General features: G+C 39.0%; 1 protein-coding gene across 6 annotated transcripts in view; it reads left to right on the top strand.

Moving 5' to 3' along the window:
- The window catches only part of nin (ninein (GSK3B interacting protein)), a 28,419-nt gene extending 13,814 nt beyond the window's left edge, over positions 1 to 14,605 (top strand). For 3 of the 6 annotated variants that reach the window (XM_058614522.1, XM_058614523.1, XM_058614527.1), the window contains exons 11-28: positions 481 to 655; positions 805 to 915; positions 1,090 to 1,179; positions 1,333 to 1,468; positions 1,592 to 1,713; positions 2,105 to 3,213; positions 6,720 to 6,818; positions 6,899 to 6,968; positions 7,063 to 7,230; positions 7,318 to 7,434; positions 7,611 to 7,724; positions 7,850 to 7,996; positions 8,289 to 8,468; positions 8,568 to 8,702; positions 8,818 to 8,922; positions 10,134 to 10,226; positions 13,119 to 13,232; positions 13,572 to 14,605. In XM_058614522.1, coding sequence (XP_058470505.1) covers positions 481 to 655; positions 805 to 915; positions 1,090 to 1,179; positions 1,333 to 1,468; positions 1,592 to 1,713; positions 2,105 to 3,213; positions 6,720 to 6,818; positions 6,899 to 6,968; positions 7,063 to 7,230; positions 7,318 to 7,434; positions 7,611 to 7,724; positions 7,850 to 7,996; positions 8,289 to 8,468; positions 8,568 to 8,702; positions 8,818 to 8,922; positions 10,134 to 10,226; positions 13,119 to 13,232; positions 13,572 to 13,787 — 3,301 coding nt within the window. In that variant the 3' untranslated portion in view covers positions 13,788 to 14,605. Of the gene's footprint in view, positions 1 to 480; positions 656 to 804; positions 916 to 1,089; positions 1,180 to 1,332; positions 1,469 to 1,591; positions 1,714 to 2,104; positions 3,214 to 4,012; positions 6,377 to 6,719; positions 6,819 to 6,898; positions 6,969 to 7,062; positions 7,231 to 7,317; positions 7,435 to 7,610; positions 7,725 to 7,849; positions 7,997 to 8,288; positions 8,469 to 8,567; positions 8,703 to 8,817; positions 8,923 to 10,133; positions 10,227 to 11,776; positions 12,976 to 13,118; positions 13,233 to 13,571 lie in introns of those variants that run through there. The other 3 variants (XM_058614528.1, XM_058614524.1, XM_058614526.1) reach the window with 3 other exon arrangements.
- Positions 14,606 to 15,140: the final 535 nt, after the last annotated feature.

Here is a 15,140-nt window from a genome sequence, read left to right as displayed (position 1 = left end):
CAAATACTAAATGAATCGCCAACTATATAATGGATTAATTAGACTTTTGTTTTTGTAGAATTGAAATACGTTTCTGTTTCTCTAATGTGAATATTTTTTGGTTTCTTTGCTCCATATAACAAAGAAATCCATAAAACTGAATCATTTAGTTTGAGGACAAAACAAGACATTTCCAGGTTTGGGACATTTTATGGACTAGGATTAGGATTTATGGATGTGGATTAGTCAAGAAATGAATCTTATTTTTTATTTATGAAAATAATGGTTCATAGCAGCCCTATAAAAAAAAATATATATATATATATATATATATATGATTTTTTTTCTGATTTCTACTTTTCTTTATGCCATATTTTTTTTTTATTTATTCATGGATTGCGTTTGATCCTATTAGGTTTCACATTACTTGATGAAGATTGGAAATTGTACTTTTCAGTATTTAAACATTGTCATTGTCATTCTGTGGATGATCGTCGACAGGAAGCTGGAGCAGGACCACAAAGAGAAACTCGCAGCTGTGCGATCAGAGCTGATGCAGGAGATCGACCGGCTCCAGCAGCAGGTGGGCCTGCAGCGAGAGGAACTGGAGAGGGAGCTGAAGAAGACCAGGGAGGACGAATCTTTTCTTAGAGACCACCTCTCCATTTCTGTGAAGGTACCAGAAGAGTTTTGTCATGTACTTTGTCAGAATCCCCCCTATCCTTTTGCTTTTACATGTATTTATGAACGTATTCGGTAGTTTGATATAACAATTCTCATTTTATGATACGTTTCTTTACATAATATATAATGTATATCTTCCAGGAAAACAGGCGCCTTGAAATGGAGCTTCTGGACAGCACAGAGAAACTAGTGGATGCACAAAGTCAAATTACAAAGCTCCAGACTAGTTTGGACAATATGATGAAAGAGAAGGTATGAAGACTTTTTATGGCCATACATACATACATATATATATATATATATATATATATATATACATATACATATGCATAATTTTACAAGACTTAAAAGTTTACTGTCCGCTCTCGTGCAATTTGTTTTGTTCAAGTATAATTGCATGATATATCTGTGATTTATGTTTTGCAGTTTGGAGACTTGGACCCCGGCAGTGCAGACTTCATCCTCCAAGAGGAACGATTTAAACAACTAAGCAATGGCTACGAAGCTCAGTGCAGGGTAATTTTGTCCTTGTTGTTTGCCTGTTTGTTTATGTAGCGTCACATTCAAATTTAGTGACGGTGATGTATATGAGCTTTACAAACTGTATTTTATATATAGATGATATAGTGCTAATTATAATCAATTTAAATACAATTTTTAAATTGGCAGGAGCTGCAGGATCGTATTGATGAGCTGCAGTCAGAGCTCCAGGAGTTCCACAGTCTTGGTCGAGTTCATCAGCCGGGCAACAAACCTCTGTCCGAGGAGCTGGAGAGTAAAAGCCCCGGCATGGAGTCTGATCCAGGTATGATGAATCGCCATAAACTTAAAATTAATCCCAGCAGTACCCGTGACAGAGCACCGGCAAGATTTATTCGTGACACATACATTTTGCACAAGTTCCAATCTTCTAGTTTGACTTTTGCAGGCATTGGTTCTGAAGAGGTTCAGCCATTCAGCTTGAGCCTGGAAGCAGAGATGATGCTGGAGCGGCTGAAGGAGCAACACTTTCAGGAAATGGAGGAGTTGCGAAATCAACTGGAAAGCAAGGTGTGTAGAAAATATAATTGATTTCATATTTCAGGAACCACTAGCCAGACTAAGTCCTTATGCTAAACTAAGCCATCTATCTCACTTATGTAACTACTTTGACGCTGTGTTCTTATCTAATCTCATTCTTGTTTAAATTATCCTTAAACCTTTTGTTGTCTAGTGTTTAAGTACATAAAGTAATGGAAAGCCAAGAGTCAAATTCCTTGTATGTGTACACACACTTAGCCAATACATTCACCTATTGATTCTTATTTTACCTGGCTGCTGCCATTAGCTTTATATTGTCAGATTGGTATCAAGATAAAATCTAAGTCAGGGTTAAATTAAATAAATGTATCACCATCCACCCCCAAAAATGTGAAATTTCTGTCTTTTTAATTTGCTACAGATCACTGATGTTGATCAGATGGTAGAAAAGCAGAGGGCAACTCATGAGGGCCAGAAAGCTGTCGTGGCTCTCCAGCACCAGCAGGAGGTTCAGGCTCTGAGGGATGAGATGGCCAGTGTTCAGCGCCAGGCACAGGAGCTCCAGAGCCAGCTTGATCAAGTGGAGCTGGAGCGGCACTGTCTGGTGAAAAAGCTGGCTGAAGAGAGGGAAGAGCTTGAAAACCTGCAAGAGGAAGAAGTGGGAAATCTCAGACAACAGCTGCTGGAGACCCACACTTACGCCGCTGACCTGGAGGATCAGCTGAAGAACCTTGAAGCCCAACTCTCTGAGACAGATGAAAACTGTCACAGTCAGGTGGACGAACTGCAAAAACAACATGCCATGGAGATGAAGAAACTCGAGGAAAGACATGTTAAACTTTCTGAAGCCAGACTGGAAGAGGGGATCAATAAACTCCAGGAAGAAAAGGCTGAGTTAGAGAGGAGGTTGTTAGGTGATTTTGAAAGGGAGAAGGAAGTGTTGAAACAAAGCCATGAGGTCCAGCTGAAGGCTAAACTAGAAGAGGCAAAGATGATGTTTGATAAGGAGCAGGATGAGATTGTGCAGAAACTTACAGAGCAGTGGGGAAAAGAGAGAGCTCAGCTGGATGAGCAGAATAATGAGTCTCTGCAGGTTTTGCTGGAGGAAGAGATGTTGAGACTTGTCAAGGAACAGGAGCAGAAGGACGCCAAGCTCAGGAAACAGTGGGAGGCTGAGCGAGCTCAGCTTCAGCAGCAACACAAGGACGCTGTGCTCCAAAGAATGCAGTTACAAGAGCAGTTTCAGCAGAAGGAGAAAAAGCTAAAGGAAGGGTGGGAGAGAGAGAGACTGCAGCTGGAGGAGGATTATGAAGGGATGCTGGATGACAGGTTGAATGAGGAGAGGAAGAAGCTTGAAACTGAGAAAGAGGAGGTGGAGAAAAAGCTAAAAAATGTAATGACAGAGGAGATGGCTCGTTTAGAAGAGAGCCACAGGGATGCTGTGAAGGAGCTGACCACAAAGCACAGTGAAGAGAGGAACACTCTGAGCAGTATGTTGGACAAACTACGAGATGACTTCACTCAGGAGAGGTAAGACATGTTTTTTGAGTATATTTTTTTCCATTTTAAATGCATCATTTACAGGAATAGTTTGGCTGATTTCCACATTCATATATAATTGATAAAATTAGATTTTACTTAATTGGTTCCACACGAAGGAAATTCACTTGTTATAGCAGCAGAAGGGTCAGAGGTAGACAATTGACAAAGAGAAAGTATTAGAATATGACGCAAAATACCCAATATAAAAATGCAAATGAAAAAAATTAATTAATAAAATAATTGTTTCTGTCAAAAAGTATAACATGCATATAGGTTTTCAAGAAAGTGTAACAAAAATGATCTGTTTTCTTCTGTTCAGTAAATACGAAACTACTGTAGTAGCTGGAATACTTGGGTTAGCTTAGCATAAATGTTTAGGAATTAGTATGGGGTATTGGCTAGCTATGTCCAAAACGAAAGAAAATCCACTGACCGTTCTCTGTTCCGCACCCAAGGAAAACAAAATTGTAGTTTTAAAAGGGAATATGTTCTACTTTCACCTCACTCCCTCCAAACATTTAAGTGTAAGCCTAAGGTTTAATATATTGTGTTCAAGAAAGCCTAGCTAGCAGTTTCTTTCCTGGTGCCAGTATTTATACCAAGCTAACCCAAAATCTTCTGGCTCTACTTATTCTACACAAGATTAAAAGTGGTATCATCTCAGCTGTGGACTTCCTAAAGTTTTAGAATATCACATTTAAGTTTGGCTCAAAAAGGAAGATGGTGTTTGTCTTCTGTACCCATAAACGTTCAAAACTGTTAACATTCATTGAATAACCATGTACAGGAGGGAAATGGAGGTCAGCTTCACCCAAAGAATCAAAGAGGTGGAAAAGCGCTTCTTGGGTGATCAAGAATCTGTTGAAGAACGTTTTCATGCCAGTGTTTTGAAACTTGAACAGCACTACCAAAGTCAGCTGAAGGTGCTTTCTGAAAGCCACGGCGAGCAGAAGCTCCGTTGGGAAGCACAGATGCGAGAACATGAGAAGGCAGATGCACAAAGACAAAGGATGGACGAGGCCGTGAAGCAGGAGAGGGCAAGTCTCAATCAGAAGTGGATACAAGAACTATGTGAGCTTAAAAGTTTTCACAAGGAAGAACTGCACACAATCATTGTCAAAAACAAAGAACTGCAGAATGAACTGGACAACTTTATTAGTCTGAACCAGACAAAAGAGATGGAACTTAGTAGGCAGCTGAATGACCTCCGTAACCATCTTCAGGAAAGTTTGGACACCAAAGATGAGCTCCTCGTTCAATCTGAGCACAAAGCACTTCAGGCTGAAGTCCTGTTTAATCAAACTACGGAGGACTTTATACAGGAGAGGGCAAAACATCTGAGTACCCAGTCAGAACTTGAGGCAAAGTACAACGAGATGCATGCAATTTCTGAGCAACACGTATTGGAGAGAATTGAACTGTTAACGGAGCAAGATGATTTAAAAATGAAGGTTGAAGAGCTGGAGATGTTGCTCAGACAGGCAGCAGTGGACTTTGAACTTGACAGGAAGGAGCTACAGGAATGTGTGTCTGTTCTTGAGGGGAAGTTGAAAGATAATCTTGAGAATGATGAAGGAGATATGCTAAAAAGAAGGGTTAAACAGTCGGAGAAGGAACTTGATGAAGTTTTGACCTCTATAGAGAAGACTGAGAAAAAAGAAGAACAGGAATTGAACAATGATCAGAAAAGATGTTTGGCACCCAATGTTGCTATCAGTGATTGTATCAATTTCTCTAATCAGGAACTAGTTTGTTTGTCACCCTCTGTTGTTGAACAAGACACAGAAGTAGGAACCATATCAGATAGCCCTCATTCAATGGAGGAAGGCGCTGAACATATTATGGATGTTGATTATGATAATGAAAGCCTGGCTAAAAACAATGATGAAGACCACATGCCACAAATTAAGATGAATACATTTGAGTTCACAGAACAGGATAATCAAATGGTTTTGCCTGAGAATAATGAAAATCAAGTTGGTTTTGTGTCTAATTTTGAAATAACAAATTCAAACTCTTACATAGACTGTTATTCCCCAGAAATTGGAATTTGTCATGAAGACGACACTAAACCAAATCTTTTGAGTTTTGAAAACAATGAGGAGTCTGTTTCCTTGCAGTGTGAAGTGACCTCGTTGCTTCAGGTGTTTGAAGGTGTGGAAGCAGATCAAGATGCAGCAGCTCTTGAATCATGTGAGGACGAGTGTAAACCTCAACCTTTAACAACTTTTGATTTTGGAAGCTGTTCTCATGAAGATGAACCATGTGTTAAGACTGTGGTTAATCCATCGATGCTGGGGGAGATATCTGACCTTGATGAACTGCCTCTGAAGCATGCTGCGGTTAGTTGTTTTGCGAATAACTCTCACCAGAATAACGAGGAAGCTGGATTTGTTTCAGAGTCAGGCCATCAACATTTCACTTCTAAAATTAAGGTTGAGCCTGCTGACTGTACACATGGTTACCTTGAACATGATGATGGTGATTCTGGGAACCAGACTTGCTCTCTCCTTAAACTAATGGGTTTGCACAACACTGCCACGGATGAGAACTTCCTCCTCCATGAGAAGATATCTCTGCTTCAGCAGAAGACGGAACTACTAGAGAATCTTCTGGCTCATAACAGTGAAAAGATGAAAACTGGTCACCAGATTCTGGAGGAGAACTACGGCCTCAAAGTAAAAATGGTGCTGTTAATGGAGCACATCAAAAAGCTGGAGATTAAAGCCATAAAAATGACGGATGTTCAGATTCGATATGAAAATTGCATGTGTGAAAATATCAAGCTGATGGAACAAAATGGTGAACTTGAAAAAACAGTGTGGAGCCTTGAAACACAGATGAATATTTTCCATGATTCCCAAGATGAGCAGTTCTCACTTGATGGGATCAGCAAGATGAGGGAAGGAAACACTGAGCTGTTCAGGGAACTGGAGACGCAGGTTGAGATTCTCTCTGGACTGGATCCAGATGTTGGACATTTGGAAAGCCCTACAGGAGAGGATTTGCTGGATCTGGAGGCTGAAGTTGATGCAGTGACTGACCTTGAGGACTATGAACATTTTGAGAAGCAGAACACCAAAATTTGCAGAGCCCTCTCAGAGCTTCAGGACAAGTCGCAGACCTTAAATGAAACAACGCAGGCCCATAGGTAATGTGGAGAAAAAGGAACTAGGATCCCATCCTCCTGTACCTCCCCATGGCTTGTTGTTGTTCGTTCCCTTTTATGCTTTGTGGGTCGCTCTTTCCACCTCTCCCAACTATAGCAGTGTTGTTTTTCCTACTGGTAATTAGTGTCCTTATGTTCGTAAATCTTTGCGCAATTGAGCAGATCTTGAACACTTTACCAGTAGAAGGGCAAAAAAGTGTTGTAAATGGTAGATAAAGCAGTGTCCAATGTAGTAAAACAAAGTAGAAACAATTCTAATATGGTCAAAAAACACATTCTGTGGATTCTAAATCAGGTTTTCTGATTTTTTGGCTTTTTTTGGTAGATCTGAGGTCTGTCGTCTTGCTGAAGAAAATCTCCTTCTCGGGCAAAAGATGACAGCTTTGAAGGAGGAGGACTTAAAAGAGGCCAAGGAAGAGTTGATGTAAGCAACATCCAATGATGTTTCCAGTTATTTGCATTGTGTCGTGTATACTAACATTTTCTTCCCTTGTTCAATTTCAGACAAACATTGGAGCACTTAAAACATGAAAGGACCACAGCTCGGAGGGTAGCAGAGACTTTTCAGAAACAGGTGCTTTACATTTACATTTCCTAAAACTGTTGGATGTACTGTACGTCTTTAGGTCATCAGGTTATGAGCTGTCACCTTATCTCTTCCTCTTCAGATTGAAGAGCTGCATTTGCAGAGGCAACAGCTGAAGGATGAGAATGGGAAGCTGTCGGAGAAAAGTAGCCACGACATTGCTGAGATGGAGGATCTACATCAGCAGCTGGCAGAGCTCAAAGAGGAGAAAGAGAATAGGGAGGTGTTCCCCGCTGAAGATAAAAACAAGGTAAGCGGTGTTTTATCACAGACTGGTTTTCATGGTTGAGTGGTGGTTGTCGTAGTTGGTAGGTAATTGGTGGCTGTTTTGTGTTAGCTGGCAGCGTGTGTGACTTCTCTGGAGGCAGAGCTGACCAAAGCTCTGGAGGACACTGCAAAGCTGGAGGAGAGGAATAGCCAGCTGTCACAGCAACTGTCTAGCTTAAGAGAGAAGGTAAGGTTGAGCGCGTCAGTGTATGGCACTGAGGCAAAGAAGTACTCACGGTGCTTGCTTAAAAGTTTTTTTTCCAGCCTTGACTCACCTGTGATGAGCTGAGAGTTTGACCCAGCTTCAGCAGTAAAGGTTATAATAGTGTTTCATTCCAGTTTTGTGCTCTTCTTTGCTTTTAGGTGACCAAGTTCGACTCCATAGAGAACCAGCTCAGCCATCTGCTGGAGGAACGGAAGAGTGTGGACAAGGAGACTCAGAGCCTCCGCAGCCAGCTCGCCAAAGCCCAAGAGCGGGTAAGACCCCACTGTAACCACAGAATAATTTGGATCTTGGATAACTTGGATTTTGCATTTATCATCTTTTATTATGAGGGTTTTTTTTAGAGCTAAATGTACTCCTTTTTTCCCCCCCACTCTAGGTCAAGGCAGTGGATGAAACATCTCTGGCTGTGAACCATCAAAGTGCTCGCCTCAAGGCTGACGTTCGTGTTTTGCAGAAGGAGAGGGATTCCCTGAAACATGAAGTTGCAGTTGTACACAAACGGTTGCAGAATGCCAATGATAAAGTAAGATATTCATGGTCTGGTCTCTGGCTTCATGCATTTAGAGGTGTACCAACCCCACAAATGTTTTTATAATGTAACAAAATGGAGGGATGGTATAAATGCACTCTGGTACATTAATTATATACACTACCTTACATATAACTGATAGTAGAAATATTTAAACTTAGGGGACTTGTATGTCCCAAAATAAAATAGTAAACTAGTGTAACACCATAGTGATAAAGCACAATTGGACCTTTTCTAGTTCCAAATATTTGAATCACATTTGACCCTCTGCCTTTGTTTATCACAGCACCACATTTTAGAAATGGCCTTGCACTCGAGTGGTTTGCAGAATCAGAGCAAAAAAAGGCTCAAGGATGAGCTGTCTCGTCTGATGGAGCAAGAGCAGCTGCTCCTGAGGCAGGAGAACGAGAGGTTTCAGGCAGAAGTGCGCACTATTAAAGGAGACCTAGTACAGTCAAGAGAGAAGGTGAGCTGACACTTACAGCACATTTAAATTCACTTCAAAAAAACATGTAGGCAGGATATCGCCCAGTCACTAAACTGTAAAACCCTCTGTCTGCTCCAGGTTCGTCACCTTGATGCAACCGTCTTGTCCTTGAAGCAACAGAAACAACCAAATCACTTGTCACTGGTGAAGGCTTTGGAGGTGGAGAACGCCTCTTTGAAGCACGAGCTGGAGGCACAAAAGGAACAGAACAAGGTGAAACATGTTTGTGAAACTACACGGTTAACCTTCTGCGTGTTGTTTTCTTCCAAACGCGGTGATTAGTTGGTATCCTCTTGAATTTTTAATACTGTACGCATGTTGGTTTTAGAGCTGTGAAGCGGGACAGGGACACACAACTTCACTGGAGAGTCTTCAGCAGGAAAATGAGGCGCTTAAGGACCAAATGGCTCATCTGTCTTCACAGCTACTGGAGGTACATCACAATACCGTTTCTCCTCTTATTTTACATAATTGACTAAGAATTACTATCACATTATGAACCCTCTGTCATAATTGTCACCCAGTGGTGACTATTCTGTTTTCTGCCAAAAGTGTGACAGTACAGATAGGATATTTCGGTGCCGTTCACAACATTTTTTTCTATTTCTATTTTCTCAACAATAAAACACTCGGCAAAAACATTGTTCTGGACAAACAGCAGGGTGTACAGCAACGTGCATAATTGAGATACATTTAAGAAAGAAAGAAGAGGAATTTAACAAACAGAAAATTAAGTGAGCATATCCCAGGTTTCTGTTCCAACAAATTGAGAATACGAGGCTGCAATCACAATTTTAGACACAAGATACAGAGTAGAGATGTTCCGATACCATTTTTTCCCTCCCGATACCGATTCCGATACTCATGCTGTTGGTATCGGCCGATACCGAGTACAGATACCGATACCAGTGTGTTAAAAAAAGAATTCACACTATGCCTGCGTGTGATACTGTGATATGATTATCATTGTGGTAAGGCCTTGCTCAGGTTAAACCCTTTGTAAAACATGACTGAATACAGCAAATGGAAGCCATTTATTTTTATATTTATTTTTAAATAGAACAGTATAAAAAACAGTAGTGCAACAGCAATTTAAATACATATAGGAATAATTATAAAAAACAAATTAAAGTGCAGCCATTATGTACTCAAATAAAAAGGCATTTAAATCTTTAAATAGTGTAGTATTGTGGTATTGGATTGGTGCCTGGACTCCAGTACTCGCTGATACCGATACCAGCATTTTCGGCATTATCGGAGGCTTTTCCGATACTGGTATCGGAATCGGAAGAACTCTAATACTGAGCAGGAGTGGGGGGCAAGGTAAGAATGATACTAAAGAGCACTTAAGCCACTGTAGAATTGGAGAATCGGTCCAAATTTACATGAATTGTCTATCCATGATTATCTTTAGTATTATTATAATAATTATTTAGTATTTTGACAGTCAAAATACTAATAATAGAGTACTTTACCATACCACTCAAATGTTTATGAAATCGGATGACATGTTAACTAGAATATATGCTTCCTGCCACAAATGCAAAAACAAAATAGTAGAAGTTTATTCTCAAAGGGAATAAATAATCAAACTGTTGTTTGTTAGAATTTGTTCCTCATGATTTTACTCCCTCACTTGTCCAGAGTTTTCAGGCTCATCTGGTTGGACTTCTGCCTCCGTCCCCTCACAGGATTCCCAGAGGACAACATCGCGGTGAAGATCCTGACAACATGCAGGTACAGTACAATCTGAACTCTCCTTTGTATCAGGCCTGAGGAATATGAATGAATATTTCTTCTCCTGCCATGTTTCTATCACTGTCATTTTTTTTATTTTCTCACAAGTTGGTTATTGTTTTGTTGTCTTTATATTCACACATGCCTATAAAATGGAAACATGAAGCACATCTCATGTTTTGGGGGATACCTGAACTGAGTGTCATTGTTCTCATTTATTTTTATTTTCCATTCCCTGTTTTTGTTTTTTTGGTTGTATTTTTTGGGGGGTGGGTGGGAGCTGTGCTCTTTGTTTCGGTGAATGACACAGATCCACTTCAGCACCCGTTTGTCTTCATCTTATATCGTGTGTTGTTTACTTTGTGGGTTTGGTGTTTTTCAGTCTGTCGTACCTGTGTGTCTGTCTGGCTTGTGTTTAATGTTGAGTGGTGTGATCATCATCATCATCACCTGGGTGTGCCTGTTTTCCATGACTCACTTTTTGCAGAGTCACGCTGCACAAACCACGGTCGCTTCACGACAGATTCATCTGCAAACATAGTCATTCCACACCAGTGGGTTTGTGTGTATTATTACAACATCTGGTGTTATTCGTATCAGCAGTGTCACGCCTAGTTATCACCAAGTTTACATGAATATAGTGGAAGGAAAAAGCACTTTGTATGCAGGTTATATATATATATATATATATATATATATATAACCTGCATACAAAGTGCTTTTATATATATATATATATATATATATATATATATATTTATATATATTTATATATTTATATATACTGTGTTACAGAGCAGTACAATTTATTGTTTTCAAATTAAAGTTTCAAAAACACAGTTAGCAAATTGCAAAGGCTGTGATTTAGGTTATGTAGCATATCGGACAACTGGTTTATACTTAAACTGTCAATGGTTATTGTTTTTCTCATGTGTTGTAATGTTTTATACCTACATACTAAATACTTATTAACTTGTGCTTTATATTTTTAATAATGAAGTCACAATTAGATATTTTCCCCAAATCTCTCAGCCCTAATATTTAAGTATAAAATATATAGTTTAATATGTAATTCCATGTTAAGTGTTGGCGCTTTTTATCAGCATATTTTGCAGTTGGAGATTTTAGTACTAATTAAAAGAATAATCCAATAAAAAATACTTATAATAATTGAATAATGAAGCAATACAGACAAACTTTTTTTAGATTTGTTCTGAGACCCATCCATCCGTCCATTTTCTACCGTTTTATCCTCCACAGGAGGGTCGCGGGGGGCGCGTTGCCAATCTCAGCTGACATAGGGCGATAGGCGGGGTACACCCAGTTTTAAAGTCATGCTCACATGCATATTTTCATAATTGCTTCTTAATTGTTCCTCTTTTTTTTTAAATTCTCATCAGACGTCTCATTTTTACTGAACATACGCCATCGATATGTACCACCCACACTGTATTAGAGCTTGTTGACTGAGCAGCCCTTTGCAGATGTTTTAGGAGTAGCGATTAGAGTGGCTAGAGCTGTGGTGAAGTGTACCTACCTTTTCTCTCCAGGGGGCGATGCCGGAGCAGCGGGCGGCTCATGCGGACAGCTACCGGCGGATCGGTGGATTGTAGCGCCAGCGTCTTTCTCCACTTCTATCCTCTCTTACCTCCCACGGCTGCTCTCCTCATGTTCTGCTCTTCCTCTGCTTTGCTTGGAGCAAAAAATGATCTAATTAGAGCACATAAAGCTGAACTTTCTGCTTCTTTATAGGAGACTGTGAACGTATGTGGTGCCTGATTTAAAGGGCATGGAGGTGTAATTTAACTCGTTTGCTGCCAGGTGGCAGGAAAACACAGAAATGTCTCCTGGTGTTTTCCCCATGGGACCTCGATTTAAAATGATGACATTACCATTAAAACTAAATTTAACATTGACATAAACAAACCACAATGTGGCATTATTAATATTTTTGAGGGAGTTTTTAAATGCAGGGTGGGTTTTGTTTCCTGGGAATGTTCCATTTTGCACTTGTGTATTGAGACAGGGTCAATTCTCCGAGGCGGAGTCTCATTTCACATTTTGCCTCCTGATTGTTAAGTGTTGATTGATGTGGAGGCGAGGTTAGTGCCTGACCTCTGAGCCTTTTCTAACAATCAAACAAATGTCTACCTGTTTTTTATCAGGTGATGTAACTGTCAGCTGTGTCAGCATCAAGGTTTTTTTTTAATGAAGGTACCAGGTTTTCACTGTTTCATGTTTCTTTTTGGACACTACACAGAGTTGAATGTTTCTTCGAGCTACGTGTTGATGTTCTTTCCTTCTTCTGGGTCTGTGTTATTGTCGTTTGTGTTGCTGCTACACAACCAAAGTAAATCACAAGTTTCTGGGTACAAAAAGTCTTCAAACTTTGAATGTTTCTATTATATTTATTAGAAATTCCACATGAGCCAAATCATTGTTTACACTGTAACTAGTACAGTGTGTCATTATGTGTTGTTATCATGTACTGTATGTGGTTGGTTCTTTTTTTTCTTATTTGCACCATGCATAGACTCACCTGTATTTGATTAATTTAATTTATTTAATAGAGACATGTTGGCCTTTATTTTTATTTATACATTAAATTATTTTTCTAGAGGTATTTGATATTGATGGCATAATTTTATACCTATTTATATTTTATTTATTTTTGTAGTGTTTTGTCTGCTCTTCTTAGAAATGTTGTAGAAGTCGTATCAAGAGAAAATAAAGCTCACTGCAATCTGGACTATGTTTCTGACTTTTCTGACCCAATTTTTATTTTTTTAACTGGACGCCAAGGGAAAGGCAAGATAATACACATTTCATTATTGTGTTATTGCATTTGCAGCAAAGTGATGATACTATTTTATTTTTTTGTCTCCTCACCAGGATGAAAGGGAGAGGAAGATGAAGAACATGGAGGAGCGGCTGAGAGAAATTGAGCTGTCGCTGCATAATGTGAAGCTGCTGCTCAAAGAGAAGGTCGCTCAACTGAAAGATCAGGTCAGTTCAAAAGAAGCACATCTCAATAGCTCATAATTAAAGTTGGTTTATCTTTTTAAAAAGAAAACAAACCATACATCACATGATTTTATCCACAGCAACGTGATGTTGTATAAAATGAAATGGGAATTTAACAGATTATTGAAATGTAGATCCAACAATTTTTTTTGTTAAATATGGAGCGATATTGACAAGTAAGCCATGACAAAAAGAAGTTGATTTTTCTGTGATCTGTAACAAATAAGCAATTTTCCTCTAGCTGACTAATTCTCCCTTGGTTTCTTGTAACCAACCTCTATCAGGATGATGAATTTAATCACATTTCTCTGACATTTCCAGCTCAACAAGAATGGCAAAGCAGATGTGCTGATCAACGACCTGTATGTGGAGAACGCTCAGCTGCTGAAAGCCCTGGAGATAACCGAGCAGCGGCACAAGATCGCCGAGAAGAAGAACTACCTGCTGGAGGAGAAGATCTCCAGCCTCAACAAGATAGTGCGGGACCTGAACCCGTCACTGCTTCCCTCACTACCTTATCACTATAAATGCTCATAATGCATCACCTAAAATACCTACAGTACAAACTGCAATGTTTCTTTGCAGTTCTTTGCCCACATTGAATTATAATGTATCCTGACATATTTCCTTGAATGTCCACCGTTACATTCTATTCCATATATTTTAAATGTTACTGATCACTGTGCAGTATTATATATTAAGCAGTTGTGCTTAAATTGTGTTGGACCAATGAAGAACTAATAAGAGTTTTATAGTTATTTATAATATAAAAGCGTATTTTTCAAAGCAGTAGCAGAGAACATAATGGCATGATGTGTCTCTTGAAAGAGACAAAAACTTAAGTGTACTTTTTGTACAAGTGTACTTTTGTCCATGTTTTCAGAGACACTAAGTTTGTGTGTCTGTTCCTTTTTAAGCCCTTGTGTAAAGAAGAAACGGGCCATTCTGTAAAATCATGCACACAGAAGAGCCACATAACACCGAGGTGTTTGCTCTCACGTAACAACACTACCTGTACAGTAGTTATATCCATTTTAAATGTCTGTGAAAGTGTCAATACATTTTATTTATATTTAAATGGAACTCTATAATCTGTTGCAATATGTAAAGCTGTTGGTGTTTAAAACTGCACCATTATGAATGTTTCTGTTTTAAAGTGATGGACCTTGTCTTTACTGCAGAATAAGCACTAATGTTGAAAACAGGGTCAGGATCAATACAATGCATACATTGTATGACATTTGAATTCTTTTTGAAGCATTTGCCTTTGTTACACTTGCCTTGTATTACACACATGAATACTTGGTTTATTGAAAACATATTGTTATGAATAAAAAGGCTGCCTCAAAATACAACTTGAATACACTTTAATATGAACCCTAGTCTAGTATTGTTTTGGTTTTTTGCCCATGTTTTTCCTCAGATTAAGCTCCTGAGACATCTGGCTCATAAACAATGTGATGTGTCTTATGAGGGTTATTTATTTTTACCTTTCACACTAACTGCATCCAACCTCAGCACTATGATGCACATTTTTTTTTATAGACTGTTATATTTGATTCAGGGATGGTTGTTCATCTGTCCTAATACATTTTTAAAATGCCATATTTTGCTGGATTTTTATGACAATACTTATGACCTTTTTGCATCTTGCACCATACTACAAAAAACTAAGCATTTACAAAAAAAATAAAAACTAGCAAAACCTGCTCTAAAAACAAATTAAAACTAATTTTAAAAACTGAATAAAACTTAAAACTAATGAAAAATCCAAACTATTATAACCTTCATATTTTGTCCAAGAAGTTTGACCTGTATCGAACCGATACCGACACCGAGCATCGTATCGGCTCATTGATAATGTTCAGTCAGCTGTGCGCTGCTGTGCTC

The sequence above is a fragment of the Solea solea genome, chromosome 18 (assembly GCF_958295425.1).
Source record: "Solea solea chromosome 18, fSolSol10.1, whole genome shotgun sequence".
Classification (NCBI taxonomy): Eukaryota; Metazoa; Chordata; class Actinopteri; order Pleuronectiformes; family Soleidae; genus Solea; species Solea solea.
The sequence above is the reverse complement of the archived record's forward strand: the minus strand, read 5'-3'. Positions and strand labels throughout refer to the sequence as shown.